The sequence below is a fragment of the Engraulis encrasicolus genome, chromosome 21 (assembly GCF_034702125.1).
Source record: "Engraulis encrasicolus isolate BLACKSEA-1 chromosome 21, IST_EnEncr_1.0, whole genome shotgun sequence".
NCBI lineage: Eukaryota > Metazoa > Chordata > Actinopteri > Clupeiformes > Engraulidae > Engraulis > Engraulis encrasicolus.
Window position 1 is genome coordinate 17,407,746 of NC_085877.1, and position 27,759 is coordinate 17,435,504.

General features: G+C 43.4%; 1 protein-coding gene across 2 annotated transcripts; it reads left to right on the forward strand.

Moving 5' to 3' along the window:
- LOC134436933 (acyl-CoA dehydrogenase family member 10-like) lies at positions 1-27,619 on the forward strand. Of its 2 annotated transcripts, XM_063186285.1 has the most exons (13): positions 1-174; positions 901-1,075; positions 1,952-2,100; positions 3,913-4,107; positions 8,240-8,398; positions 9,370-9,538; positions 9,941-10,067; positions 10,207-10,275; positions 11,080-11,252; positions 24,185-24,332; positions 25,014-25,159; positions 25,583-25,759; positions 26,700-27,619. In XM_063186285.1, the coding sequence occupies exons 2-13, from the start codon at positions 907-909 to the stop codon at positions 26,843-26,845; spliced, it is 1,827 nt and encodes a 608-aa protein (XP_063042355.1). In that variant the 5' UTR covers positions 1-174; positions 901-906; the 3' UTR covers positions 26,846-27,619. The 2 variants fall into 2 exon arrangements, with proteins under 2 accessions (XP_063042355.1, XP_063042356.1); XM_063186286.1 differs by lacking the exons at positions 1-174; positions 901-1,075; positions 1,952-2,100 and adding an exon at positions 3,250-3,405.
- Positions 27,620-27,759: the final 140 nt, after the last annotated feature.

Genomic DNA, 27,759 nt, shown 5'->3' on the forward strand with positions numbered 1-27,759 from the left:
TGTAACTCATGAAATCAGTGCCGTGTTTCATTACAGTATTGTCACGTTTGGGTGAAAAGAAGAATTATAGATTGTGAAGTGAAAATGTGAAGAGGCGAACAGATGGGCTTGGGTAAATCCCTTTCTCCTGTGTCTGTGAGGAAGTAGCGCAGTTGCTAAAGCCACTTGACACAGGTACGCAGAGTTTATAAAAGACAATCGCCACCACAATCGTTCATCACACCTGTAACCGCAGTGGTGCATTTCTAGGTGTTGATAAACTTTAGCGTCCAAGACAATAAAGTTATAACTTCTGAAAACCTGGAAATATGCTTTGGCTCGTCCCTATATGGTTGCCACATTTCAGTGTAAAAAAACCTGGACACATTGATGCGCGAGCACGAATCATTAATGATGTTTATTCAATGGGGCAATACCTAATATGAAGCTTACTGTGCATTGTAAAAAAAATCGGGACAGTCCAGGAATTTACCCGGACAGACCATACAAACCGGGACAATCCATGAAAAACCTGGGCGTGTGGCAACAACTTGTCCTTTGCCTGTAGAGCTGGACGACTGCCCCTCGACTCTTCGCAATGTTACGACGTTATAACAAAAATAGCCTACAGAGCTGTTGTTTCAGCTGTAGGCTTACTTGTGTGCACATAAATTACAAAATTAATCTTCTAGTTTTAGGGTTAATCCGTAGGCTATGTGGGTACTAAAATACTGAAATTCGTGAGATCGAAGTTTTGAGGAATTGAACACACACACACACACACGCACACACTGTCATGAACAATAGCCAAATTGCAGGACAAGGCTTGGTGAGCTTTGCACTTCAAAAAGTACATCAAGTTTTGCATTTGGTTTTGATTCTCTGTTAATGTGGCTTGATTGTCTTCATTTCATTTCACAGAGCATCATGATGTGCAGTGGTAACCAAGTGATGCTTCTCTCTCGGTATGTGGTGCGCCTGTGCACTGGGACACAATGGCACGCACCAGTGCGCCACATGAGCTCTCCTCCCTACAAGGCTGTCATATTTGACATGTACGGGGTTCTGATACCATCTCCCATGCCCAAGGCCAAAGGTGAGTGAACTATGTACACTCTTCTAATGGTTCTTCACACAACTATGTTCATGTGTGTATGCCATTCAAATGATACATCGCACAACCCATTCAACAGTAGGGTCTAGAACAACTTCTGACATTGTTTCTAATGGGATTCTGCTCACAGCCCACTTAACCCAGTGCATGAAAGCCCTGTGCACCGACTTTTCCAGGCTCCCGCATGGCACCACAAAGACACAACTCTTTAGTCTGAAAGAATATGTTTTCATGCACAGTGTACCAACCTTTCTGGACAAAGCATGGATAAATCCTTACAATTCCACCCATGCCTCCGTGCATTCAGTCTTGACATTTAAGAGCCATTTGACAATTATTACACATACAGTAACCACTGTTTTCCTCCCCTTCCATGTGTATACCGTGGGACTTCCATGAGATTTCCAGGTTGTTAATGTGTGGTGATTAATGGAAATTGCCCAAACCTTCCAAGGACCTTGTATAATGCGGTCAAGAAAACATGTTACCAAGCTAGCTAGCTGCATGGGTTTTACTGAACATAAACCCTGTTCACACACCAGAAGAGACCAAATAGTCGCTGGACTGTCTTCAAAGCAGGAGCGACACGAGTGATAAAAGCAAGAGTATGACCGTTAAAAGCTGAATGCAAACATACTGTGGCGGCTGTCGCCAAACCGCATCATAGCTTATTTGCATAATATTTGCTGAAGTTCAACTACAAACTGTCGCTCGAGCCGCCCTCTTGTTGCCCAAATCACTTGTGTCTCTTATGTCGTCAGAGACTCTGTACAAAGTCAATTACTTCCGTCACTAGTGTCGCTCTAGTCACTTCTGGTGTGTTTGTACCATAACTGCTTCTTCTTGTTGTTTTACCAGAGTGGGAGGAGAGGAATGGTGTGCCTCCTGGCACCATCGGGCGAGCCATTCGAACGGGCGGAGAGGGAAGCATCTGGAAACGCTTTATGAGGGGAGAGCTCGGCGTGGAGGAGTTTTTAAAGGCCTTCAATAAGGAATGTAGCACCATTGTGAGTTGTATTTCAAATCACAGCTCCAGTCACTTACAACTCCTTTGAAGACTGATTTTTTGAAACCGGATTATTGTGTTTGAATTGTCTTGAGATCTCTAAACATTGCCATAACTAAGTCCCATATCTACTGTAAGCCCTGTGGTCTCTTCTTGCCATGATGAAGGCAGTGCAAAGCTCCAGTTTATTACAACTTGCCTTCTGCAAAAACCTGGTTATTCTTTGGTTTGGTTGTTCCTAAAATCCCTGGTAAACTTTGCCCTCTACTTGTTTAAACCTTTACTTAACCCCTGTTTATCACGTCGGCTGGAGGTGAGGTGCATGGACTCCTTCCTGGCGGACATGATGAGCGTTGCCATGAGGCAGCCTCTACCCGCCATGATGGAGTCCGTGCAAAGCTCCAGTTACTTACAATTTAGCTTCTGTGATGTATGATTATTGCTTGGGTGTTATCATGAGATCTCTAAACTTTGCCATATCTAAGCCCCTTATATGCAGGCTTGAAGTATTGTCAATGAGGTTATGAACTAGCCTCTACTCTTCATGATGAAGACGGTGCAACGCTCCAGTTGCTTACAACTTGGCTTTTTAAAAAAACCTGGTCATTTGTTTGGGTGTTGTCCTAAGACCTGTGGGAAACCTGGCTAAACCCATTACTTAAGCCATTATTAAACCCATAATCATACCTGTTCATCACACAGGCTGGAAGCGAGGTGAGTTTGGACTCTGACCAATGGTGCCATGAGACAGCTTAGCTTGTCTGAAAACCTGATTACTGTTTGGGTGTCATCCCTAGACCTCTGGTAAACGTGGGCATAGTATATAAGGGTGGTTGACGTTTAAGGGCGTAACGCAAAAAAAAAAAGTTTTTCAAATTCCTGAAAAAAATGATGGATAAAAATTGGAAAAAAATAGAAAAAAATAAAGCACTTAGTGGTCTGTGGAATTTCACCTTATTTTTGCCATTTTTTGGAAAATGTGTCCTGCATCAACACATAGCATAGGCATGTCACACCGCAGGAAAATGGAGTCACACCACAGGGAATTCACTGCATTATGGTAATTTTAATCCTTTTGTATACATGACTGACATCTGAGCTCATGCTAACTTGATAATGATATTGTGTTTAATCTTAATATGTGTTTTCATTAATAAAAAACTTTTTTTCCTCCTATAAGAGCAGTCACACCACAGGACACCATAAAATGAACCTAAGCATTGCGTGACAGAAAGATTGCAATATGAAGACATATTAAGAGGTTAAGAGTCACCTTAAACTTCTACAGCACTCTCCAATAACTGAGGTACTGACTGGTTAGGAGCCAGTCTTTAAGACCCTTGTAGTTGGCCTTGCAGCTGCCCATTCACAAACATTGACATACATGTCACCCCACAGGACGCAATTTGTGTTACGAAATTGAACTTGTAGTTAATATTACTGTCTTGAGTTTTTTCCACATTCACATACCTTAATCTAAAGTTAAGATTTATGCAATCATGCCAAATGCTTCATACATTATTCAAAATGTTGTTGGTTAATTTATATATATATATATTATTATATATTGTTTCATTAATGTTACAGTCACACCGCAGGAAATTTGACATATAAACCTTTACATAAATCTTAACAAAAATGTTTCTTCTCATCTAAGACTAATATGAAACATAATGTACCACATCTTCTTTCATTGACATTTGTTTTTTAAAGGAAAATAACAGTTTTGTAGGTTTTTAACCAATGTTACGAAAAAACAAGGTGTCACGTCTCCCACCCATAAACCTCTTACTTAACCCCTGTTTATGTCCAGGCTGGAAGCGAGGTGAGCATGGATTCCTTCCTGGAGGCCCTGACGAGTGGCGCCATGAGGCAGCCTCTACCCGCCATGATGGAGGCCGTGCGGGCCATCCGCACCAGAGGCCTGAAGACTGCTGTGCTCAGTAACAACTTCCTGCTGCCCGGCGGCGGATCCTACCTACCGCTGGACCAGCGCCTCTTCAACGTGGTGGGTGAAAGTTAGAAGCTGGGAGTGTGAAATAAGACAGAAATAGAATTGGTACCCACTGCTGGAAAGCATTACTGCTAACTGTTATTACATTACATTACACTTAGTAGACACTTTTATCCAAATCATTTTTCAGAGTGGTTACAGTCCCTGAAGCAATGTAAGGTTAGTTGGCTTGCTCAAGGCCACTTCAGTCATGGATAGAGGTGTAAGGAGATGTCAGGGGTGATTTTACAACCCCTAGACTGAGAGACCAGCTCCTTAACCACTAGACCAAGACTGCCCACAGACAAGTTAGCAAATTAATAGGGTAGCAATGGAAAGTTGCATTGTGACCAACTTGCAGCAATGTTGTCGAGAAGCACACCTGCTGGCTGGCTGATGAATGTTTTTTTTCCTGAGATGTTAATTGCCTCACTACCCACTACTGACCCAACGCCTCTTCAACGTGGTGGGTAGGGGTGGGAATTGGGAAGGAATTCATGATATGATACTTATCATGAGACACAAGCCACAATGCAATGACATCACAATTGTGATACATGCATTATTGCAATACATTGCAATATGTGTTGGCTAAATGTCTAAATGTGTGAAAATAGAGCTTCATTGCCGGTTGCTGTGTACAATCTAGTCTTGCATCTCATCACAATTGATTCATGTTTTGATGCCATGAATCAACAAAGTGTGTTGTGACAAGTATCATCATCATGAAATATTGTCATGATGGTTTTAAACACCCCTTGTGGTGGTGGGTGAAACTGAGAACCTGGAAGTGTGATATGAGACAGAAATACATCTGGCTGGCTGGCTAAGATTAAGTGTTTTTATGTGATGTGTTCATGCCCTCCCTGGTTTATAGCCATTTCCCCTTTTTGGTGTCAGTGGCTGCTCTTTTTTTGTCCTTTGAACTTTCTCATTGTGTAGACGGAGAGTTGTGGGAAAATCCCTGAAAGTCATGTTAAAGTGAAAGCAAGTAATTTGGTCTGGTGATGTGTGAAGTAAATCAGTGGTTTATTTTGGCCTTTCTATACTTGATCACTTCTGGAAGTCCAAGTCAGAAGATGCTTGGATTCTGGTCTTCATCGGTCAGCTCTTCATCATAATAACACTACAGCCGTCTCCAAAAGAGTTGTCGCCTATCCATCTGTTTGGAATAACAGCTAATAACCTGACTTTCAATTAATCACTTGGCTTCAGAAGTCACTCATATGAAAGCTACAACTAGGGCTGGGCAGTATGACGATATATATCGTTATCGTGATATAAAAGAGTATATCGTGACCTTTCTCCTATATCGTTTGTATCGTGATAGTAATTTTTTCAATTGTTTACAATTGAATATCATTTAATTAAATTTCACGTTGTCACAATACACACTATAACCTGTAAAAATAACAATAAAAAGATAAATTTTAAAGAAAGATTGTTTGGCGACATGAAAAACATGAAGAGCAAATAAAGAGAATAACTGAAAACGTATGTAATTGTGCTATATCGTGATGTATATCGTTATCGCGATATAAAGTAATCCATATCGTGATAATGTTTTTTTTCCATATCGCCCAGCCCTAGCTACAACCCTCCCGAATGAAAATGTACTGTATGTGTCATTTGACATGAAATCAGACACTTTGGGACCCGACCGACCCGGATTTCAATCATACTTGGTGTGCCTTTTTAGTAGCAAGGTAGCACCCCAGAACTGCATTGGTTTGAATCTGACACTAATATTAAAGGAGAAACAGACTAGGAAAGGTTCACATGTGAGGGTAGGACACTATACATTCAGCCTTGAATATATCAGTCAGAGTTAGTCACAAAAAGATGCCTGTGGTGTTGTTTGAAAGCTCTTTTCTGGCTCTACATATTACACAATCAGCTTGGAATACAACAACTCTCAGAATATGAATTATGATAAATTGAAAAATTAAAAATTTAATATCTAAAAAAGCTATATTTTAAAATGGCCAGTTCCTTGTCCAAACGTAGCCGGCAATGTCATGAGCAACACCTCAAAGGAATGTATGCCGAGCACTGGAGAGGTGAAACTGAACTTCCTGCATCCTCATGGACCATCTCCATCCTTCACTTTTCCCTTCAGACCAGATAGACTTGTCATGGATCATCAGGATGTGCTTCTGGTAGTGGAACCTGTAACTACAACGGGACGTACTTATACATTATCTACAAAAGACACAGCTGCTGCTTCAAATGCACTGGTAGAGTACAAAATGAGAGTGTAGCCATTGATTATCTCTTTAAAGTACGGTAAAGGGAGGATGGCACAGGTACACAGAGAAAGAATGTTGAAACATTCACATATCATCATTTGGTGTGTATAAATGGACATCTGCCTTAGTTTCTGAAACCTGGGACCATGGACACTGACCATTTGTTTTGTCATGTGATGATACTATGGTATTACCATATTATTAGTAAGTGGTCTGTATGATGCCATATTTGCGAGTCAAATTCTCTCTAAAATGAATAACGAACCAAACACCAGCATTTGAGGTGTTGCTCATGACATTGCCGGCTTCGTTTGGACAAGGAACTGGCCATTTTAAAATATAGCTTTTTTAGATATTCAATTTTTAATTTTTCAATTGATCATAATTCATATTCTGAGAGCTGTTGTATTCCAAGCTGATTGTGTAATATGTAGAGTCCTACCCTCACATGTGAACCTTTACTAGTCTGTTTCTCCCTTAATATTAGTGTCAGATTCAAACCAATGCAGTTCTGGGGTGCTACCTTGCTATTAAAAAGGCACACCAAGTATGATTGAAATTCGGGTCGGTCGGGTCCCAAAGTGTCTGATTTCACATGAAATGACCCGTATGTACAAAAATAATTTTCATGCACCAAAGAAATCAATCGCGTCACTCTAGGTGTATTTGCCCGGTTACTGTGCCTCTGTATAGTATTAGGTCAGCTGACGGCCCTGATGCAAGTATCATTGAGCCGGATGGTACCAAAAACTGAATGGTACCAACTGGTCCCATTCGGATGATGCATGCTAGGAAGTGATATCACCAGAATCAGACAACCGCTGGAATAACAGTAGAAAGGTAAAACTTCTTCATTTAACTTGAGGGGAGGTGTAAAATGTGTCATATTTCCAAAAGAGGTAGACTGTTCCTTTTAATGCTTTCATCAGCTATCTCTGATGTTTCCCCTTGTCTTTGCTGTCCACTTGTTTCCAGGTAGTGGAGTCTTGGCAGGTGCTTTTTTGTAAGCCGGACTCCAGCATATATGATTGTGCAGTGTTCACGTTAATTACTCCTATTATACAATGTTATTATATGGTTGTGACGTCATCTGTCGAATGCTCCATTCATTTCAACGGGGCTCCCCAACGTTCGGACGTCTGTTATTTTTCGATAACGGACGGGTTGGTCTATAACAGACCGCTGTCAATGGCAACAAGACTTTTCACTGCTAAAGCGACTTTTCAACAAGACTCTAATCAGCTGCTGTGATAGACAGCACCCGTTGTCCTGGCTACCGCTGTCAATGGCAACAAGACGTTCACTGCTAAAGCCACTGGCTTGTATACAAGTCAGTGGCTAAAGCGAATGTATCACTCCGCAGGGGGTCCGGTCTTTTGTCACTCTAATCAGCTGCTGTGATAGACAACACCTGTTGTCCTGGCTACCTAGCTGTTGCCTAGCGGTGTTCCACAACGGCACTGTTTTGTTTTGCGCAGCAACAATCTTAACATTAGGCCTAAATAGGTCTAAATAAATGTCCCCGCCATGTGTGAATCATTTAAGTATATCCATATAATAAGCGGGTTAACTTTCGGCGAGTCGGTCGCTTTGTGGAATAGCAGCACTTCAGAGAGAACAAGACCCCTCCGCTCCGCGTCGGGGTCTAAAGATTCTCTCTGTCGTGCTGCTATTCCACGGTAGCGACCTTCTCGCCGAACGTTAACCCTTACTTAACTACTACTAGTGTTCACATTAATTTCTTAATTAATTTGTTTGAATGTTTGTTTCCAGGTGGTGGACGGAGTCTTGCCAGGTGGGTCTGTGCGAGACAGACTCCAGGATATATTATTCTGCAGTGTTCACCTTAATTACGCCTTAACCTTAATTACTTAATTTGTTTGAATATTCATTTCCAGGTGGTGGAGTCTTGCCAGGTGGGTCTGTGTAAACCGGACCACAGGATATATGAGCTGTGTTCCCGCAGGCTGGGGGTGTGGCCTCGGGAGGCTGTCTTCCTGGACGACCTGCCAATCAATGTGGAGGCCGCCGCCCAGGTGGGCATGCGGGCCATCCAGGTGAGATCCATCACATACAGTGCTGCTCTGCCCTACAAAGGCAGGTGGTAATATAATGTCACAAAACAGCCACATATCAGTTATCTACCTAAAACTATGCAGGCTGGACGACAGGATAATTTTAATTTCATTTTACTCGTATTTAGATTAAGAGTACAGTTGGACAGTTACTGCCTTCTTGCTTTGTTGGGCAGTATTTGTGACCCACTATCATGCTAGTCTGTCTGAACCCAAACAATGTGTAATGGAGTGTTTTTATGATTTGCTTTTAGGCTGGTTTATCAGGCTATAAATTAACGTCTGTGACCTTTTTCCTTCACACACTGGACGTAGGGTGTCCATTGTTCATTTTCTGCATTAAATTCGTCTGGTTTGGCGAAGTTGGCCAATTCCACTGCCTGTTACAGTCATTTTTCACCTTGTCGCCAATTATGTGGGTGGGGTATTATTGAGACGGTTGCAAGTATTTAACCACCTTAACTGAATACTTGCATAACCAAAATTACAACATGCCATACTCAAGGCCGGCATTCTGGCACATGTAGAACACACATCTAGGCACATCTCAGGGATGCGCATATCATATTACCGTATGAAAACTACAGTGAGCCCATGAGCTCAATATACCACAGTCAGGTAAATTAACAAATTACTTCCTGATATTTGCATTGCACAGGGATACAAGGTGAGATCTATTCACCATATCTAGCTCAACGCTGCTGTCTCAAAAGTCAGTGTAAAATACTGCAGGTGACCGGTGTTTTGTGTAGCTCTACAGCTGTTGATATTTAGACAATGTTTAGTACAATTAAGAGTAAAATTAACACGTGTTATCTGAAACGGAGTTAAACAGTGTTCATTTCAAATCTATACTAAATGTATTTATTTATTTAATAATATATTTACTTACTATATTTATATTACATCATTATATTTAATGCTAGTCTTTTTTACTATGTTGGCTTGTACAGGTGAATGATCCTGTTGCAGCCATACGTGAGCTAGAGGAAGTGCTCCAGTTTCCACTGTCTGGGCACGCTGTCGCCACGGACCGAATGCAAAAGAATAAGCAACAGCACCCTCTACCAATGGACAAACTCACCCATTACCTCAGGGAAGCCATGCAGCTGTCTGACACAGGTACAATCCAGTGACCACTTTTGGTGCGCTTGGGAAGTGAGCTGCCACTGCAAAAGTGCTTTGAGTACAGAACAGTCTGAGCTCTTTGAAACTGTTCGTAGCTCTTGTTGGAACCCAAACTGCCGACTGGAGAGCACTCGCTATTCTTTCCTTTACTCTGTTCTCTGTTCTGTTTCTCAACAGTAGCTTTACAGCTCCCCAGGGTGTGTTGGGAAGGCCTAAGAGGGCGTTGAGAAGGATACAGCTGAGAGGGGGTGGTGCTTAGTTGACATTGGGGGGCATTAGACGATTTTTTGGTAATTCCAAGAGGTGCATTGGCAGGCTTATGATGAGGTCAAGGGGCACATTGGGAAGCTTATTTAAGGTTGTGAATAATTGGTTTACTCTGATCTTTTGTCTTAGACAAACTGCATGTACAGGAGATTAGCTACAGCTCGTCACAGACAACGTATCTCCTGAAAACCAAAGAGAGGAGGCAGATGATCCTGATGATGACTCCTCATGCACACGCAGCCAAGAGGGAACAAAGGTAATTCAAATTAAATGAAAATTAAGGAGAAATGTGTAATTAAATCCTTTGTTATTTTTTTAAATTATTTGTATATTAATTATAATTAATAATTATAATTAATTATATGGTGACTCTGAGCTAAAATCTCTTTCTGCAGAACTCTGAATGCATTTAAAGGGACCCCTGTTCCTGTTCCTGAGGTTTTGGATCTTTGTGAGGATGCTAGGTGAGTTTGATGATAATGAAAAATGGGGAGTGCCACTTCCTTGGCACTTTATGGTTTGCACTTTTGTGGTTTGTCTCTCAGTGGGTTAATAACCACAGAAGTGGGTAGCCAGTCTATTGTCCAGATGAGACGTAAAATACAGCTCCGCTTTCAGGTTGTAGAGTAAAGGAAAATTGCTTTACTATCATTATAACTCACTGGGATGAATTGTTCTGACAGCCAGTTTAAGGATAAGTTGCATCCAGATTTAAATATGTACCTTGTGTGTGGTAATACTGCTATTGTAGAGCGTTTAAAAAAACAACCTTGTATGTATCTACCGTGCATACATGAACATGTTACTGCATACTTTGCTAAATGCGGAGCATGTCATTTTAATGGTTTCATTTCAAAATGTGTGTTGTTCATTTACAAATGTGATATTTTCAAAATATTTTCCTGAGTAATAGACTAATATTTGCTGGTCCGACTAAAGGAAAGTAAGTTTTGCAGCCAAAGAGGTCTGTAATTAGTAATTCAAAGTGGTAGACCTGGAGAAGATCCACCTATGAAATACACTTTCCATGTATGAAAAGTGTAAATCTCCAAGTCATAATGAATACTTAGAAATTGATGACGGTGGTAAATATCCATGAAAAATAATTTGTGAATGGGCTGCATACATTCTGGAAATAGACTACTAAAAATATTACATATGATAGTCTACATTCAAACTGTGCCTAATGAATGAAACAGGGCCAGTAAAATGAAGTGTAACCCGATGGTTTGGTGGGACTATGTTGATGTTTGTTCTTATTCTGCTAGTGTCCTTGGCTCCCCCTTCCTGCTTTTGGAACCCAGAGGAGCCAGAGTGTTCCAGAACCCGTCCCTTCCGAATCTGAGGCCGGAGGAGAGGAGAGAGGTGTACAGAGCAGCAGTTCAGACCCTGTGTCAGATACACTCTCTGGAGCCTAGCACTGCAAACCTGGACAAACACGGTAAGACATTTGGTTTTATTACATTCATGTTTTATTTACTTAAGGCATACATTTATTCAATTGGAGTTAGCGTTACAGGTTGTACCAACATTTTCTTTCCAAAGTGTTGAAGTATGAAGTTAATAACTCAATATTATTAAGTATTCATAAACAGTAAACATACTACAATAAAACGATCAGCTGGGGGTGCGGTGGCTCCATGAGCTAAGACATAGTACCATTGCACCAGCGACCCAAAAAAAATAACGATTAGAAGAATGAAAGAACTTCTATAATGCTAAAACTGCAAACAGAGACAATATCCATGATTAGATTCCGGCCCAAGGTCCTTTGCCGATCCTTCCCCATCTCTCTCTCCCCACTCGTTTCCTGTCAAACTATCAAACTGTCCTATCTCAAATAATAAAAGATCAGCCACAAACAACAATAATTAGAAGAATAACAGAATTTATAAATACATAGAACAAAGCTCTAATGGCTTCAAACTTGGACAGATGTGGTAATGGTTATTCCGTTCATGTCTCATTTACTTAAATCAAATCATACATGGATTTACATTGATTATCTGTAAATGTATTATAGTAAATGATCAACCAAGAAAAATAACGATTAGAAGAATGACAGAATTTATATAATGCTTAAGCTGCAAACAGAGACAATATCCATGAAGTGGTAAAACATATGATAAATAAAATTGTGTATTTGTCATATAGTAATAAGTGCCATTGTGAAATAAAAAATAGAATTATTAAACATGATTCTCCTGATAGTCATTTATTTTCAAAATGTATGCTGCTCATTTACACGTGCGATCTTTTCATTAATATTTACTAAGGAATAAATTAATATTTACTGGTCTGGCCAAAGACAGTACTGTCTATTACTGGAAATTCAAAATGGCGGACACAGAGAAGATCCACATTGTCTTGTATGAAAAGTGTAATTTTCCCACTTATAATGAAATTCATGGCCGTGATAAGCATTCATGAAAGGATGCTATTTGTGAATGGGCCACATACATTCTGCAGATAAACTACGAATTGAAGCCCTGGTGATCACTGTCATCAATGGGGGCGGCCGTGGGGTGATGGTTAAGGAGTTGGATTAGATCATAGAGCTGCAGGTCCAATCCCCACAATTACCAATCCCTTCCTCCCTCCATGGCTTGAGCAAGGCACTTATCCCCATTGCTCCAGGGACTGTAACTAATACCCTGTTATAGCTGTAAGTCACTTTGTATAAAATAAATCAGCTAGTGTGTATAAACGCATTAGCTAAATGCAATTTCATGGCTATGGAAGGTTTTCCTGAACCAGCCCAAGTAGTGCTGCTGAACCTCCTGGTTGAGAACACAGTGGAGCAGGAAGATGAAGGTGCCCTGTTGGCTGCTGAGTGCTGAGGATCATGTAACTTGTTCTGAAAAGATACAAATCTTACAAAACGGTTGGTATGTTATGGCACACACTCTAAAAATGTCCCATTTCCCATTTCCCTCGACACACCCATACACGTTCCATATAATGCAGCTATATGGAATATGAATGAGTGTTTACTTATGTGGCACATACTACAAAAGCTGCCCTTTCGTGTGTAAGATTTAATCAAATTTGTAGGGGCACATCGTTTTTTTTTCTCTATTTATCTTTTTCATATGGTAAGTTTCCAGACCGAGGCTACATGGTCCTTGTCATGGCACATTGGCACAGAACGTTTTATTAAAGCAGCCCCTCTTGAACCAGCCCCAGTAGTGCTGCTGAACCTCCTTGTTGAAAACACAGTGGAGCAGGAAGATGAATGTGCCCTGTTGGCTGCTGAGGATGAGGAATACGAAATCCACCAACTTGCTGTCCCTAGTAAAAAATCCCAGCATCCAAGGTGCGCCGATGACCACCGACTGCATGAGGGTTTTGAACACCAAGGTTCTCTTTAGTGTGGCATTGACATGCTGCATGTTTGCGATGGCGGTGCATAGGTGGGCGATGATGACGACGAAGAGGATGGTGTTCACCGCAAGAACACAGCACACAGGACCCAGGAAGCTCCAGTTGAACCCTTTGTCATATCTCAACCAGCCATGCTTGCTCCCATAACCCTCAGGCATAATCCCCGCTGATATGGCAACAATGGCGATAGGAGCTCCGTAGCCAGCCAGACACTGCAGTCCCCAATGAGGGCCGCCATGCTGTGCAGATCTGAGGTCTTTGAGTCCCAGCACTGAGTGCAGGAGCCAGATGGTCTCCAGAAGCATCCAAGCAAAGGAGCTCAGGAACAGAACGTGAAGGACTCCCGTCAGCACTGAAAGCACAACCTTGTGAGGGCGAATTAACTCAATGAGCTCTTGCACGAGAAGGAAGAGGAGATGGGCCAGCAGCAGACTGGCGCAGAGGTTCAGGCGAGCTGGAGTTACCACGGTAGTCATCTTATGGCAGAGGGCAAAGGTCAGCAGAGCCAGGGTTAGGGAGCACAAACCGACAGCCACAAGGATCCTGTCCAACAGCACCCTTGCCTGGTCTGGCTCCGACGAGCACTCTGTCTGCATGATCAGGCTGAAGGTGGAGAAGTGCGCACAAGTGCAGACGGTGTGGGTGGAGTTGATCTGCGTGACATCACAGCCGTCCACCAACCAGGACTTGTCTTTCCAGTAGACGCAGGACATCTGACCATGTGGATCCGCTGCCACATGTCCAATGGTGAAGGTGGCTGGGCTTTTCAGGGCTTTGTTGGGGGTTTTGGGCAGTGAGGCTGACCAAACAGGTGACATCATAACATCATGACAGGTGACATCGTTAGTTGGTTGGAAGAAGTCTGCTTTCAGAATGGAACCCATCGTGGTGAAGGTTGTCAGGGCAACAGCAGCCTCTCCCTCGTTGTTTCTTGCGATGCTGATAAGGTCTATGTCCAGTGAGATATTAGAACTTTCAATCAAGATGTTTGATGTTACAGTGGTGTTTTTTCCAACAGCAAACGTCTTTACCTCTGTGGTGTTGGTTGTCAGTGTTTGGTAGCTCTGCGTGAAGGTCCAATTCACCAGGGCCCCCACAAGCCTCTCTGTGGACTTCAGCATGGCGTCGCCCTTGGCTGCCAGCTGCTCTTCCCTGGCACCCTCTGGCGTCACCATCGGCAGCTCAGCTTCTAACACTTTCAGCAGAGACAGCACCACAATAGGGTGCAGAATGGCATCGTCCTTCAAATTGCTTATCATTTTGGTGATGGACGTGAACTTTTCATTCCCAGTGCCTTGTGTGGGTGGATCTTTACATGTGAATGTGCTGTTCTCAGAGATGCTGGGTATACCTCCATTCAGGCACTGGCAGAGGTTGTCTTTAGGGTTGACACAGGAGGCAGACGCATCACAGACAGAAGGGGCAAAAGAACAGGAAGAATCTCTGGTCACTGAAGTGGTAGGGAATGGGGATTGTGACATTTGTCTGGTCATTGAAGCTGCATTAGCTAGGGATTCTGAAGCTTGTCTGGTCACTGAAGTGTGTAGAGCTGGGGATTCTGAAGATTGTCTGGTCATTGACATTGTAAGGGCTAGAGATTCTGTTGTTCCTGTGAACATTGAAGCTGTAAGGGTTAGGCATTCTGAAGTAGTAGGGGCTATGGATTCTGGCGTTCCTGTGTATTCTGAAGCTTGTCTGGTTACTGGTGTGGTAAGCGCTAGGGATTCTGATGCCCCTGTGGTTACTGAAATGGTAAGAGCTGGGGATTTGACAGCTTGTCTGGTTACTTGAGTGGTAAGGGCGAGGGATTCTGGTGTTCCTGTGAACATTGAAGTTGTAAGGGCTGGGAATTCTGATGCTTGTGTGGTCACTGAAGTGGTAAGCGATGGGGATTCAGTTGCTTGTCTGGTTGCTGAAGATGTAGGGGCTGGGGATTCTGAAGTCGTAGGGGCGAGGGATTCTGGCGTTCCTGCATATTCTGAAGCTTGTCTGGTTGCTGAAGTTGTAAATGATGTGTATGCTGAAGCCTGTGTGGTCACTGAAGTGGTAAGAGGTGGGGATTCTGAAGTTTTTCTTGTCATTGACGTTGTAAGGGCTAGGGATTCGGCAGCTTGTCTGGTTACCGTAGTGATAAGGGCGAGGGATTCTGGCGTTCTTGTGAACATTGAAGTTGAAAGGGCTGTGGATTCTGAAGCTTGTGTGGTCACTGAAGTGGTAAGAGGTGGGGATCCTGAAGCTTGTGTCGTTATTGGCGTGGTAAGCGCTAGGGATTCTGATTCCCCTGTGGTTACTGAAGTGGTAAGGGCTGGGGATTCGGCAGCTTGTCTGGTTACTGAAGTTGTAAATGCTGGGGATTCTGAAGTTGTATTGGCGAGGGATTCTGGCGTTCCAGTGGATTCAGAAACTTGCCTGGTTACTGGAGTGGTAAGGGCTAGGGATTCTGGCGTTCCTATGGACATTGAAGTTGCAAGGGATGTGGATTCTGAAGCCTGTGTGGTCACTGAAGTGGTAAGAGGTGGGGATTCTGAAGTTTTCCTTGTCATTGACGTTGTATGGGCTAGGGATTCTGAAGCTGGTCTGGTTACTGGAGTGGTAAGGGCGAGGGATTCTGGCGTTCCTATGAACATTGAAGTTGTAAGGGCTGGGGATTCTGAAGCTTGTGTGATCACTGAAGTGGTAAGAGCTGGGGATTCAGATGCTTGTCTGGTTGCTGAAGTTGTAAATGCTGGGGATTCTGAAGTTGTAGGGGCTAGGGATTCTGGCATTCCTGTGGATTCAGAAACTTGTCTGGTTATTGAAATGGTAAGTGCAAGAGATTCTGAAGCTTGTGTGGTCACTGAAGTGGTAAGAGCTGGGGATCCTGAAGCTTGTGTCGTTATTGGTTTGGTAAGCACTAGGGATTCTGATGCCCATGTGGCTACTGAAGTGGTAAGAGCTGGGGATTCGGCAGCTTGTCTGGTTACTGAAGTGGTAAATGCTGGGGATTCTGAAGTTGTAGGGGCGAGGGATTCTGGCATTCCTGTGGATTCAGAAACTTGTCTGGTTACTGGAGTGGTAAGGGCTAGGGATTCTGGCGTTCCTGTGAACATTGAAGTTGTAAGGGCAAGGGATTCTGAAGCTTGTGTGGTCACTGAACTGATAAGAGCTGGGGATTCAGAAGCTTGTCTGGTTGCTGAAGTGGTAAATGCTGGGGATTCTGAAGTTGTAGGGGCGAGGGATTCTGGCATTCCTGTGGATTCAGAAACCTGCCTGGTTACTGGAGTGGTAAGGGCTAGGGATTCTGGCGTTCCTGTGAACATTGAAGTTGTAAGGGCAAGGGATTCTGAAGCCTGTGTGGTCACTGAAGTGGTAAGAGATGGGGATTCTGAAGTTTTCCTTGTCATTGGCGTTGTAAGGGCTAGGGATTCTGAAGCTTGTCTGGTTACTGGAGTGGTAAGGGCGAGGGATTCTGGCGTTCCTATGAACATTGAAGTTGTATGGGCTGGGGATTCAGAAGCTTGTCTGGTTGCTGAAGTGGTAAGAGGTGGGGATCCAGAAACTTGTCTGGTTGCTGAAGTTGTAAATGCTGGGGATTCTGAAGTTGTAGGGGCGAGGGATTCTGGCGTTCCAGTGGATTCAGAAACTTGTCTGGTTACTGGAGTGGTAAGGGCAAGGGATTCTGTCATTCCTTTGAATATTGAAGTTGTAAGGGCTAGATATTCGGAAGCTTGTGTGATCACTGAAGTGGTAAGAGCTGGGGATTCAGACGCTTGTCTGGTTGCTGAAGCTGTAAATGCTGTTGATTCGGAAGTTGTAGGGGCTAGGGATTCTGGCGTTCCAGTGGATTCAGAAACTTGTCTGGTTACTGAAGTGGTAAGGGCAAGAGATTCTGAAGCTTGTGTGGTCACTGAAGTGGTAAAAAGTGGGGATCCTGAAACTTGTGTCGTTATTGACGTGGTAAGCGCTAGGGATTCTGATGCCCCTGTGGTTACTGAAGTGGTAAGAGCTGGGGATTCGGCAGCTTGTCTGGTTACTGGAGTGGTAAGGGCAAGAGATTCTGGCGTCCCTGTGAACATTGAAGTTGTAAGGGCAAGGGACTCTGATGCCCCTGTGGTTACTGAAGTGGTAAGAGCTGGAGATTCAGAAACTTGTCTGGTTGCTGAAGTTGTAAATGCTGGGGATTCTGAAGTTGTAGGGGCGAGGGATTCTGGCGTTAAGAGCTGGGGATTCGGCAGCTTGTCTGGTTACTGGAGTGGTAAGGGCAAGAGATTCTGGCGTCCCTGTGAACATTGAAGTTGTAAGGGCAAGGGATTCTGATGCCCCTGTGGTTACTGAAGTGGTAAGAGCTGGAGATTCAGAAACTTGTCTGGTTGCTGAAGTTGTAAATGCTGGGGATTCTGAAGTTGTAGGGGCTATGGATTCTGGCGTTCCAGTGGATTCAGAAACTTGTCTGGTTACTGGAGTGGTAAGGGCTAGGGATTCTGGCGTTCCTATGAACATTGAAGTTGTAAGGGCTGGGGATTCTGAAGCTTGTGTGGTCACTGAAGTGGTAAGAGGTGGGGATCCAGAAGCTTGTGTCGTTACTGGCGTGGTAAGCGCTAGGGATTCTGATGGCTCTGTGGTCACTGAAATGGTAAGGGCTGGGGATTCGGCAGCTTGTCGGGTTACCGGAGTGGTAAGGGCAAGAGGTTCTGGCGTTCCTGTGAACATTGAAGTTGTAAGGGTTTGGTATTCTGAAGCCTGTGTGGTCACTGAAGTGGTAAGAGCTGGGGATTCTGATGCTTGTGTCGTTACTGGTGTGGTAAGCGCTAGGGATTCTGATGCCCCTGTGGTTACTGAAGTGGTAAGAGCTGGGGATTCAGAAGCTTGTCTGGTTGCTGAATTGGTCAGAGGTGGGGATCCTGAAGCTTGTGTCATTATTGACGTGGTAAGCACTAGGGATTCTGATGCCCCTGTGGTTACTGAAGTGGTAAGAGTTGGGGATTCAGCAGCTTGAGAATCTGGCGTTCCTGTGAACATTGAAGTTGTAAGGGCAAGGGATTCTGAAGCTTGTGTGGTCACTGAAGTGGTAAGAGCTGGAGATTCAGAAACTTGTCTGGTTGCTGAAGTTGTAAATGCTGGGGATTCTGAAGTTGTAGGGGCTAGGGATTCTGGCGTTCCAGTGGATTCAGAAACTTGTCTGGTTACTGAAGTGGTAAGGGCTAGGGATTCTGTCATTCCTTTAAATATTGAAGTTGTAAGGGCTAGGGATTCGGAAGCTTGTGTGATCACTGAAGTGGTAAGAGCTGGGGATTCAGACGCTTCTCTGGTTGCTGAAGCTGTAAATGCTGTTGATTCGGAAGTTGTAGGGGCTAGGGATTCTGGCGTTCCAGTGGATTCAGAAACTTGCCTGGTTACTGAAGTGGTAAGGGCTAGGGATTCTGAAGCTTGTGTGGTCACTGAATTGGTAAGAGGTGGGGATCCTGAAGCTTGTGTCATTATTGACGTGGTAAGCACTAGGGATTCTGATGCCCCTGTGGTTACTGAAGTGGTAAGAGTTGGGGATTCAGCAGCTTGTCTGGTTACTGGAGTGGTAAGGGCAAGAGAATCTGGCGTTCCTGTGAACATTGAAGTTGTAAGGGCAAGGGATTCTGAAGCTTGTGTGGTCACTGAAGTGGTAAGAGCTGGGGATCCTGAAGCTTGTGTCGTTATTGACGTGGTAATCGCTAGGGATTCTGATGCCCCTGTGGTTACTGAAATGGTAAAGGCTGGGGATTCTGAAGCTTGTCTGGTTGCCGAAGTTGTTAATGCTGGGGCTAGGGATTCTGGCATTCCTGTGGATTCTGAAGTTTGTCCTTTTCCTGAAGGTCCTGCATATTCTGAAGCTTGGGATTCCAACATGTTTGTACAATATGCTGCATGGCACCATGGAGTTCGCTTCAGTTCATAGACAGTATAGTTTCCAGCACACGCCTTCACACGGATGGTAAACGAGAAGCTGAAACAGGACGAGTTCCAGCTTCCATACACTAGTCTGTTCACGATGCCTTCTTCCGGTTGAGGATGTCCACCAAGCCATAGTGGAACATGTGTTCCACACCGATTAGGTGGCACATAGCTGTCAGGCACATTGGCACTCACCCCCTGATGCATCATCCTGTACCAGCCTTGGAAGTCAGTGTCATTGTCACACCTGATCACAGACTGGTTCAGGTTGCTGGTGGCCCTCCAGGTGTCATTCATTACTGTGTAGTTGCTGCAAGGATCCGGATCTGTAGCAACTGCATCCGAGATGTGGAGGAGAAAGAAGGCAAACGCAACGCCGCAACCCATATTCCTCATCCCCTCTGACAGATGTTTGACCTTGTCCATGTCCTTCCTAAAGTCCATGCAGGTCACCTTCAGACAAGCAATCAGGGAGAACAGAGTCATATGGGGTAGAAAAGGCCATGGTCTCTGGCTTATTCTCTTACTGAGTGGCTTACTAAGTTTAATAGAGATGCTCCGATCAATCGGCCACCGATCATGATCGACCGATATTGCCTAAAGACAGCTTGATCGGCAATCCCAATAAAGTGCTGATCAAAAATAAAAGCCGATCGTGAGATTCCTCGCGCAACTTCAACAATCTTCCCCTAGTAGGGATGCTGGCTCTGAGCATAGTTGAAAATCAGCGACAAAACAATGCATCTTTACTTAACGTATGTACATTTCCCCTTCATATTTACCATTCATATCTGCATCAACTTGTCTGGTTTTACGTTTGTGATTTGCAAATGACCACTCGGTTAGCTAAGGGTCATTTCACGTGAAATCAGACACTTTGGGACCCGACCGACACAGATTTCAATCATACTTGCTGTGCCTGTTTAGTAGGGATGCACCCGCTAGTAGCAAGGTAGCACCCCAGAACTGCATTTGTGTGAATCTGATGCCAATATTAAGGGAGAAACAGACTAGCAAAGGTTTACATATGAGGGTAGGACACTATACATTCAGCCTTGATTATATCAGTCAGTGTAAGTCACAAAAAGATGTCTGAGGTGTTGTTTGAAAGCTCTTTTCTGGCTCTACAAATTACACACACAGCATGGAATATTGCAATCTTCAGAATATGAATTATCAATCAATCAATCAATCAAGAGTTTATTGTCATTGTCAAAAAGGCAACGAAATTGTGTTTCGGGTACAATACTTAGTAGCAGCATAAACTAATACAAAGTTTAGTACACCTGGGACGACTGCGCACTGCGCGCATCCACCTTCACAAATCTTGGTTTTAGACAAGTGTTAGACAACATTGGGTAAGGATGAGGGGGAAAAGATTCCATAGCTCCACATTGCAATCATTACAACATCAAGGCATAGAACAAAAAAACCTCATTATGGCTATAAGCAGTGAAGACGAAGACATTGTACAAAACCGGGGGGAGGGGGGGTCAGAAAGCGCGGAGGAGGCGTTGAAGAGTGAGGGGAGGGGTGGGCACTGGATAGCTTATCACCCCACTCTGAGCCATAGCTCAAACCGTCCCAGGGACGGCCTTGCACTGTCCCATAGCAAGTGAAAAACGTCTCCAGGTGCCTGTGGTAGTTGAGGGAGGCAGAGAGTCCAGACATTGCTTGTCCTCCAAGGAGAGATAAGAGTCCTGACCTTGGTCATACATTGAAACATTAAACATTGAATATCAAAAAACGTATATTTTAAAATGGCCGGTTTCTTGTCTAGTTGAAAAAGGTAGGTCTGCACACTGCCGATAAGCTCCAAAAATAAACGTTATTTAAAATGCAACGTTTCGATCACACTGGATCTTCATCAGGTTTCTTGTCTAAATATAGCCTATAAGGTCATTAACAACACCTGAAAATGGGGTGTTAGGTTATTTATTAATTTCAGAGATAATGGGACGTAAAGGTTGAAATGAGTTGTAATGAAGTAGTAATAGAGTAGTAATAGAGTAGTGTCAGGGATGGGACTGGACTGGCCATCTGACATAACAGGCATTTTCCCGGTGAGCCCTGCACCCTCGTCGGTCCTTATTCCAGATACTCAAAAACTACACAGCTTCTGCCCATTGTCAATGGACACAGTGGAAGCTAGACCATTTTCAGCATTCAGAGAAGGCAGGGTTGAAAGAATACGCCCTGTAAAGAAATTTTCTAAATTTTCAAGCATCAAAGGGTATGTTGTAGCTGTATATGATGGCAACTAGTGGCTAGCATGTGTTGAGGAATGTATGCCGAGCACTGGAGAGGTGAAACTGAAGTTCCTGGACCATCTCCATCCTTCACATATTCCGATAGACATGCTGTCATGTGATATTACTATGGTATTACTATATTATTTGTAGAGAGTCACTTGTGCACAATCCCTGGTGCTGAACAAAAATATACGTATTATTTGAAAAAAGGTTCGCACACTTCTTTGGATTTTCTTCTTGAAGTTATTTTTTATTTTTTTTTATTTATTCATTAATTGGCAATAATGACGTTTCGACCTCTCGGTCTTCCTCAGAACCTTTTTTCAAATAATTACTATATTATTACCAGGGTATTATGATGCCATATTTTTGAGTCCCATTATCTCTGAAATGAATAATGAACCAAACGCCAGCATTTCAGGTGTTGTTCATGACATTGTAGGCTATGTTTAGACAAGGAACTGGCCATTTTAAAATATTTCAAAAAGTTTTTTGAAATTCAATTTTTATATATTTTTCAGTTTATGATAATTCATATTCTGAGGGTTGTTGTATTCCATGCTGTTTCTGTAATTTGTAGAGCCAAAAGAGCTTTCAAAGAACACCACAGACATCTTTTTTTGACTTACACTGACTGATATAATCAAGGCTGAAAGCATAGTGTCCTACCCTCATATGTAAACCTTTACTAGTCTGTTTCTCCCTTAATATTGGTGTCAGATTCACACAAATGCAGTTCTGGGGTGCTACCTTGCTACTAAACAGACACAGCAAGTATGGTTGAAATCCGTGTCGGTCCGGTCCCGAAGTGTCTGATTTCACGTGAAATGACCCCTAACTTGATGGTGGAAAGCATGCGACAACCTCATGTCGTCAGCACAAACATGTCAATGTTATTATTTTGAAAGTTGTAATTGCTATTAACAGCCAGTTGATTCATTTTTAGTCGCTGAAACACCTAAAATGGTGGCTACAGATGAGGGAGAGGGAGAGTGGATGGTGACAGAGAGGGAAGGAGGGGTATTTCTCAGACGCGCTGTGTTTTGAAGGTGCCTAAGCTTATTGCCTGTTAATTTCAAGTGATATATTTTTGATTTCATACATGTAGTAGGCTATCCTAATTTGAGTTTTTTAACTCAACCTCACGCTTCAATAGTTTAATAATTTTATGCAATCATTTGTTTCATATTATATTGAATACTGTAGCTATACTGTACTGTATATTACCAACATTTTTAGTCTGAAAGATCGATTAAATGATACATTTCTAATTAGAAGGAAAGACTACATGATTCATAGGGTGCAAGTTATGATTATGATTGCTCTACTTCAGTTTAGAAAACTTCAATGCCGATAATGAGATTAGACTGCTAATAGTCTGTAAAAAACAAAACAAAAAAGAAAGCAAAGGAATTCCAATTCTTTCTGTGAGCGGAGATCGGCAGATCATGATGTTGGTGATCGGTAATCAGTGATCAGGTGAAAAAAAGCTGTTCGGAGCATCTCTTAAGTTTAAAAAGTAGGTAGTGCACCTACCTTGTCCAGGTTACGCCGATGCAATTCGGTATGAAGCCGTCCTCAGTGTGTAAAGTCACCTTCAGACAAATGGAAAGGGACAAATAAAGTGACACTTATGACAACCAGAGGGGGACAAATTAAGTCCCCTTTAGGCAAACAGACGGGGACAGTAGTCTGGTGGCAGCCTCTCTGCTCTCGACTGATGGTACTGAGTGGATGGACAAAAGGTGTGTGTATGTGTGTGTGAGCGCGTGTGTGCGTGTGTGTGCTTGTGCGTGTGTGTGTGTGTGCGTGTGCATGTGTGCGTGTGCGTGCATGCGCGTGCGTGTGTGCGTGCGTGCGTGCGTGTGTTATTTGCGTATACGCATGTGTAGGTGAATTTTGGTCAGACACTGGGCACCTAAAGTGTGTGTGTGTGTGTGTGTGTGTGTGTGTGTGTGTGTGTGTGTGTGTGTGTGTGTGTGTGTGTGTGTGTGTGTGTGTGTGTGTGTGTGTGTGTGTGTGTGTGTGTGTGTGTGTGTGTGTGTGTGTGTAAGTGTACGTGTACGTTTACGCGTGTGTGAGGCTGAGTATGTGTGTGCACGCCCAGGTGTGTGTGGGCATATGTGCATGCATGCGTGTGTGCCTGGGTCAGTTGTTGTCGCAATGAACAGACTCTTTTTGTACTAACTTGAGCCAGATGCAAATCTGCTCTTTTCCAGTGAAACAGATACATATATGCACTTGTATATACTTGTATACCTCAGACTTTAGTTACAACACAGAGTCATGCCACATGCAGAAGTTATCTGATGACACTGCAATTGTAGGTTTTATAAAGGAGGGGCAGGAGGGGAAGTACAGGAGTCTAGTGGAAGGCTTTGTGCATTGGTGCAAAATCATACACCTTCAACTTAACACCACAAAGACCAAGGAGATGGTGGTGGATTTTCAGAGGTCCAAGCCAGCTCTGGAACCTGTCGCCATTGTTGGTGTTGAGGTGGAGATTGTAAACACATATACGTATCTGGGGGTATATCTGGATAACAAACTAGACTGGTCTGCCAATACAGATGCAGTATACAAAAAAGGACAGAGTCGGCTATACTTCCAGAGGAAACTACGATCTTTCAATGTGAGCAACACACTCCTAACTATGTTCTATCAGTCTGTGGTTGCCAGTGTACTTTTTTATGCAGTGATAAAATAGCATAATAGACGGGGAGGAACGGTAGCCCCCCCCCCTTTGCCCCATGTGAAACACCTTCTTTATCAAAAAATAACATTCTTACATCTCTCTCTCTCTCTCTCTCTCTCTCTCATTCTCTCTGTGCAGTGCAAGTGGAGCAGCTCTTGGCTACGTGGACACAACAGTACATGGTGAATGCTAACTCCCCCATTCCAGCCATGGACAGACTGATCGAGTGGCTCCCCGCACATCTCCCCAAAGAACACACAGCCAGAGTGGTGCACGGAGACTTCAGGTATGTAACAAAGGTCATCCTGTCCGGTCCGCTACTCAGGGCTGAAATTCGCGACCTTACAGTTGACACTCCAGTTGGGCATGGGAGGTACAGTACAGTACAAGACCACTGAGGTGCAGGGCTACGCTGATTGTTTGGCACTACCGTATCTGTATGAGGCCACTACCACTGAACTCTGCTCGTTGGCATCCGTTGCACAGACATGCAGGCTGAACAACCAGCCAGAGAACAGGTAGGTATATGGTCTTCAGGTAGGCAGCCAAGGTCAATCATCCTGCGCATCCTATAGAATGGAATAGAAAACCTTCAATGTCATTATGCCTAGTACAATGAGATTCAAGGTGTCACCATAAAGGGCACACATACATAAATAAACGTAGGAAACATGTGCACAATAAAACCAATATATGAATAATATTAAAACTATTGACTACTAAACATATTCATTTGACTCTGTTGTCTTCTGCTCTGTAGACCCAGTGTTTGATTGTGCTGGACTGGGAGCAATGAACTCTCTGAATGAATCAGATCTCAGGACAGTGGTCATTATAAAGAACAAATTTAGTTCACTGTACATAACAATAAGAAGAAGGTCTTTATTGTTAAACGTACAAGTAGAATGAGATGACTGCACTGGACATAGCAGTGTATTGTTTGCTTAAATTGTCTTCTGCTGTGTAGACTGAGTAGCCTGGTGTTTGATGGTGTGAAGCCCCAGGTGAGGGCTGTGCTGGGCTGGGAGCAGTGTGCCCTGGGGGACCCCCTCATGGACGTGGCATCCCTCTGCATGGCCCTCTACCTGCCCCCCGACTCGCCCCTACAGCCAGGTCAGTAGCTACGTTTTACACACGAACGCAAGCACACGCACACACACACACACACACACACACACACACACACACACACACACACACACACACACACACACACACACACACACACACACACACACACACACACACACACACACACACACACACACACAATCTTTTGAGGAGGAAACAACCCAAAGATCTTTACTCTCTCTTACTCCACTATAATGAGATGTAATGAAACAATAAAATGCACACACACACACACACGCAAGCAAACACACACACACACACACACACACACACACACACACACACACACACACACACACACACACACACACACACACACACACACACACACACACACACACACACACACACACACTGACAATACCAACATGACGTAAAAATTGATTATGCATTTGCCTCATGTAGGAATGCTGAGAAAACATCTGTCTGAGACGGGCATCCCGGAGGCTGCGGAGGTGTTCCAGCAGTACGTGGGTGCCATGGGGCTGGGCCAAGACGTGCCACACTGGCAGTTCTACATGGCCCTGGCCTTCTTCCGCACCGCAGTGCAACTCCAGGTGGAGAGCACACTCGCTGCCACAGGTGGGGTCGGTCAAAACCTGTCAGTTGTAATGTCTGTTGTTTGACTTGTCTTAATTAAATACCTTAATTACCCCCTGTGGATCAACAAAGTAGCACTGCTCTACTACTACTCTACTCAAAAGTCTTATCTACTGTTCAAGTGGCTTAGCTTTTCTAGTCTTTTCTTGCAGGAACAATGTCTTAATTGATGATATCATAGCTTTATCACATTTTTAAAACATATGCAGGCTAATTCGGCTAAAGTCTTTGGCTAAAGTTTTAGGAAGTGATTTGCAAGTTTTTTATGCATGTTTGTCATTTCTCCATAGAAACATTTGAAATGATCCATCAGTTTTCATGTTATAATTTAGATCCCTTGAACTCAGTGATGCAATATTCATAAGTCTAAAGAGCGTACATTCATATAGAAATGTGTTATATTGCGTTATATTATATTACATTGTTATATTTTGTATTGAATGAACTTTCCTACAGCTTCCTTATGTGTTATTTGAATTGTTATTGCACTGTCTAATGCAGGGATGTCAAACTCAGGCCCGGGGGCCAAATTTGGCCCGTGGAGCCATTTTATTTGGCCCTCGAGATCATTTCAAATGTGTATTACAGTTGGCCCACATACACCATAACTGTGTAGCGCATAAAGATTTGAACATGAAAATACATATATCACAGGAATATCAGTGGGCCCAGGCCATTGAAACAGCTCACACTCAAATGCAACAGAATATCAGGCACATTTGAACTATATGGGAATCTGTTTAAAAAATAAATTTAAACATGAGCAATTTTAGTCCATTTTCGTAAAAAAAAGAATATTGAGTTTGGCCCGCGACTTCGCTCCAGTTTTTGATTTTGGCCCTCGGTCAATTTGAGTTTGACACCCCTGGTCTAATGGAATGAGAGAGTATTGTGATTGTGTATATTTTGTCTCCCCCTGCAGGTGAGAACAGCACAGGACAGGCGTTCAGGAGAAGCCAAGTCCTGGCAGAGGTGGCGGAGCTGGCATGGGACTTTGCCACCAAAGAGGGCTTCCGCATCTTCAACGCCATGCCCAGAGCCAGCCCCAGCCTGGCCACCTCAGTATGACACCCCCCCCATGGAGTGCTCTGAATCAGGGCTGCATGTCTCGAATGTGACATTGCTGGTCAGTTAGCAACTTAGTAGGTGGGCAATGGGAAATTTCAAAAAACAGTTTCTGCTAACAAGGGCAGATTACTGGACTGGCCTACAGGGGCCCAAAAGCCAAGGGGACCCTGAAGCCCAAGCCTCCGCACTACAAAAACACTTCATTATTGGTCCCTATATTTATGTTCTCGTAAATATCTAACATGTTTGAGGGGGTCTTTCTTGTTGTCTGATCCAGGGGCCCCTGGAGTTATAATCCGTCCCTGTCTGCTAACACAGTTAGCAGCGATCCTTTGGAGAAACAGGATTCTGTGTGGCTAGTGGGAGGCTAGAGGGCAAGTTAAAGTGTATTAATGTAACCCAGTATGTTAACTGAGAGCAGGAGGTAAGAGAGCCTTTTGATGTATGTGTGTTTACTAGAAGAATGACGCCTTGCTGTATGCAATTCATAAGCATTAGATTCCACTGACTTGGAATGCGCAATGGAACACTACCAAAATAAATGGAGGCTATTGATTGCTGTCATAGTGAAAGAAAGAAAAACAGACTAAATGTTTTCGCAGCATAAGAGGTTAATCTTGCAAAGCCAAAATTGTCTTTGTTTAATTTAAGATAGGCAGTGGGCACTGCACACATATTTATTTCTTTGAAGATATTTTTGAATATTGTGTGTATCACAGTGTAACAGAGTTTGTTTGCCAACCTGAAGAAAGAATAAAAGCAAAGCTATTTAGAAATAAATGGGGGAGAGTGTAATCCTTTTTAGTATATGATAAACCATAATGAGTTATATCATCTACATCGAGGAAAATATAACATTTAATTTATAAAGATTGTATGGAATTAAATAATTGAATAATTTTGTCCACTTTAGC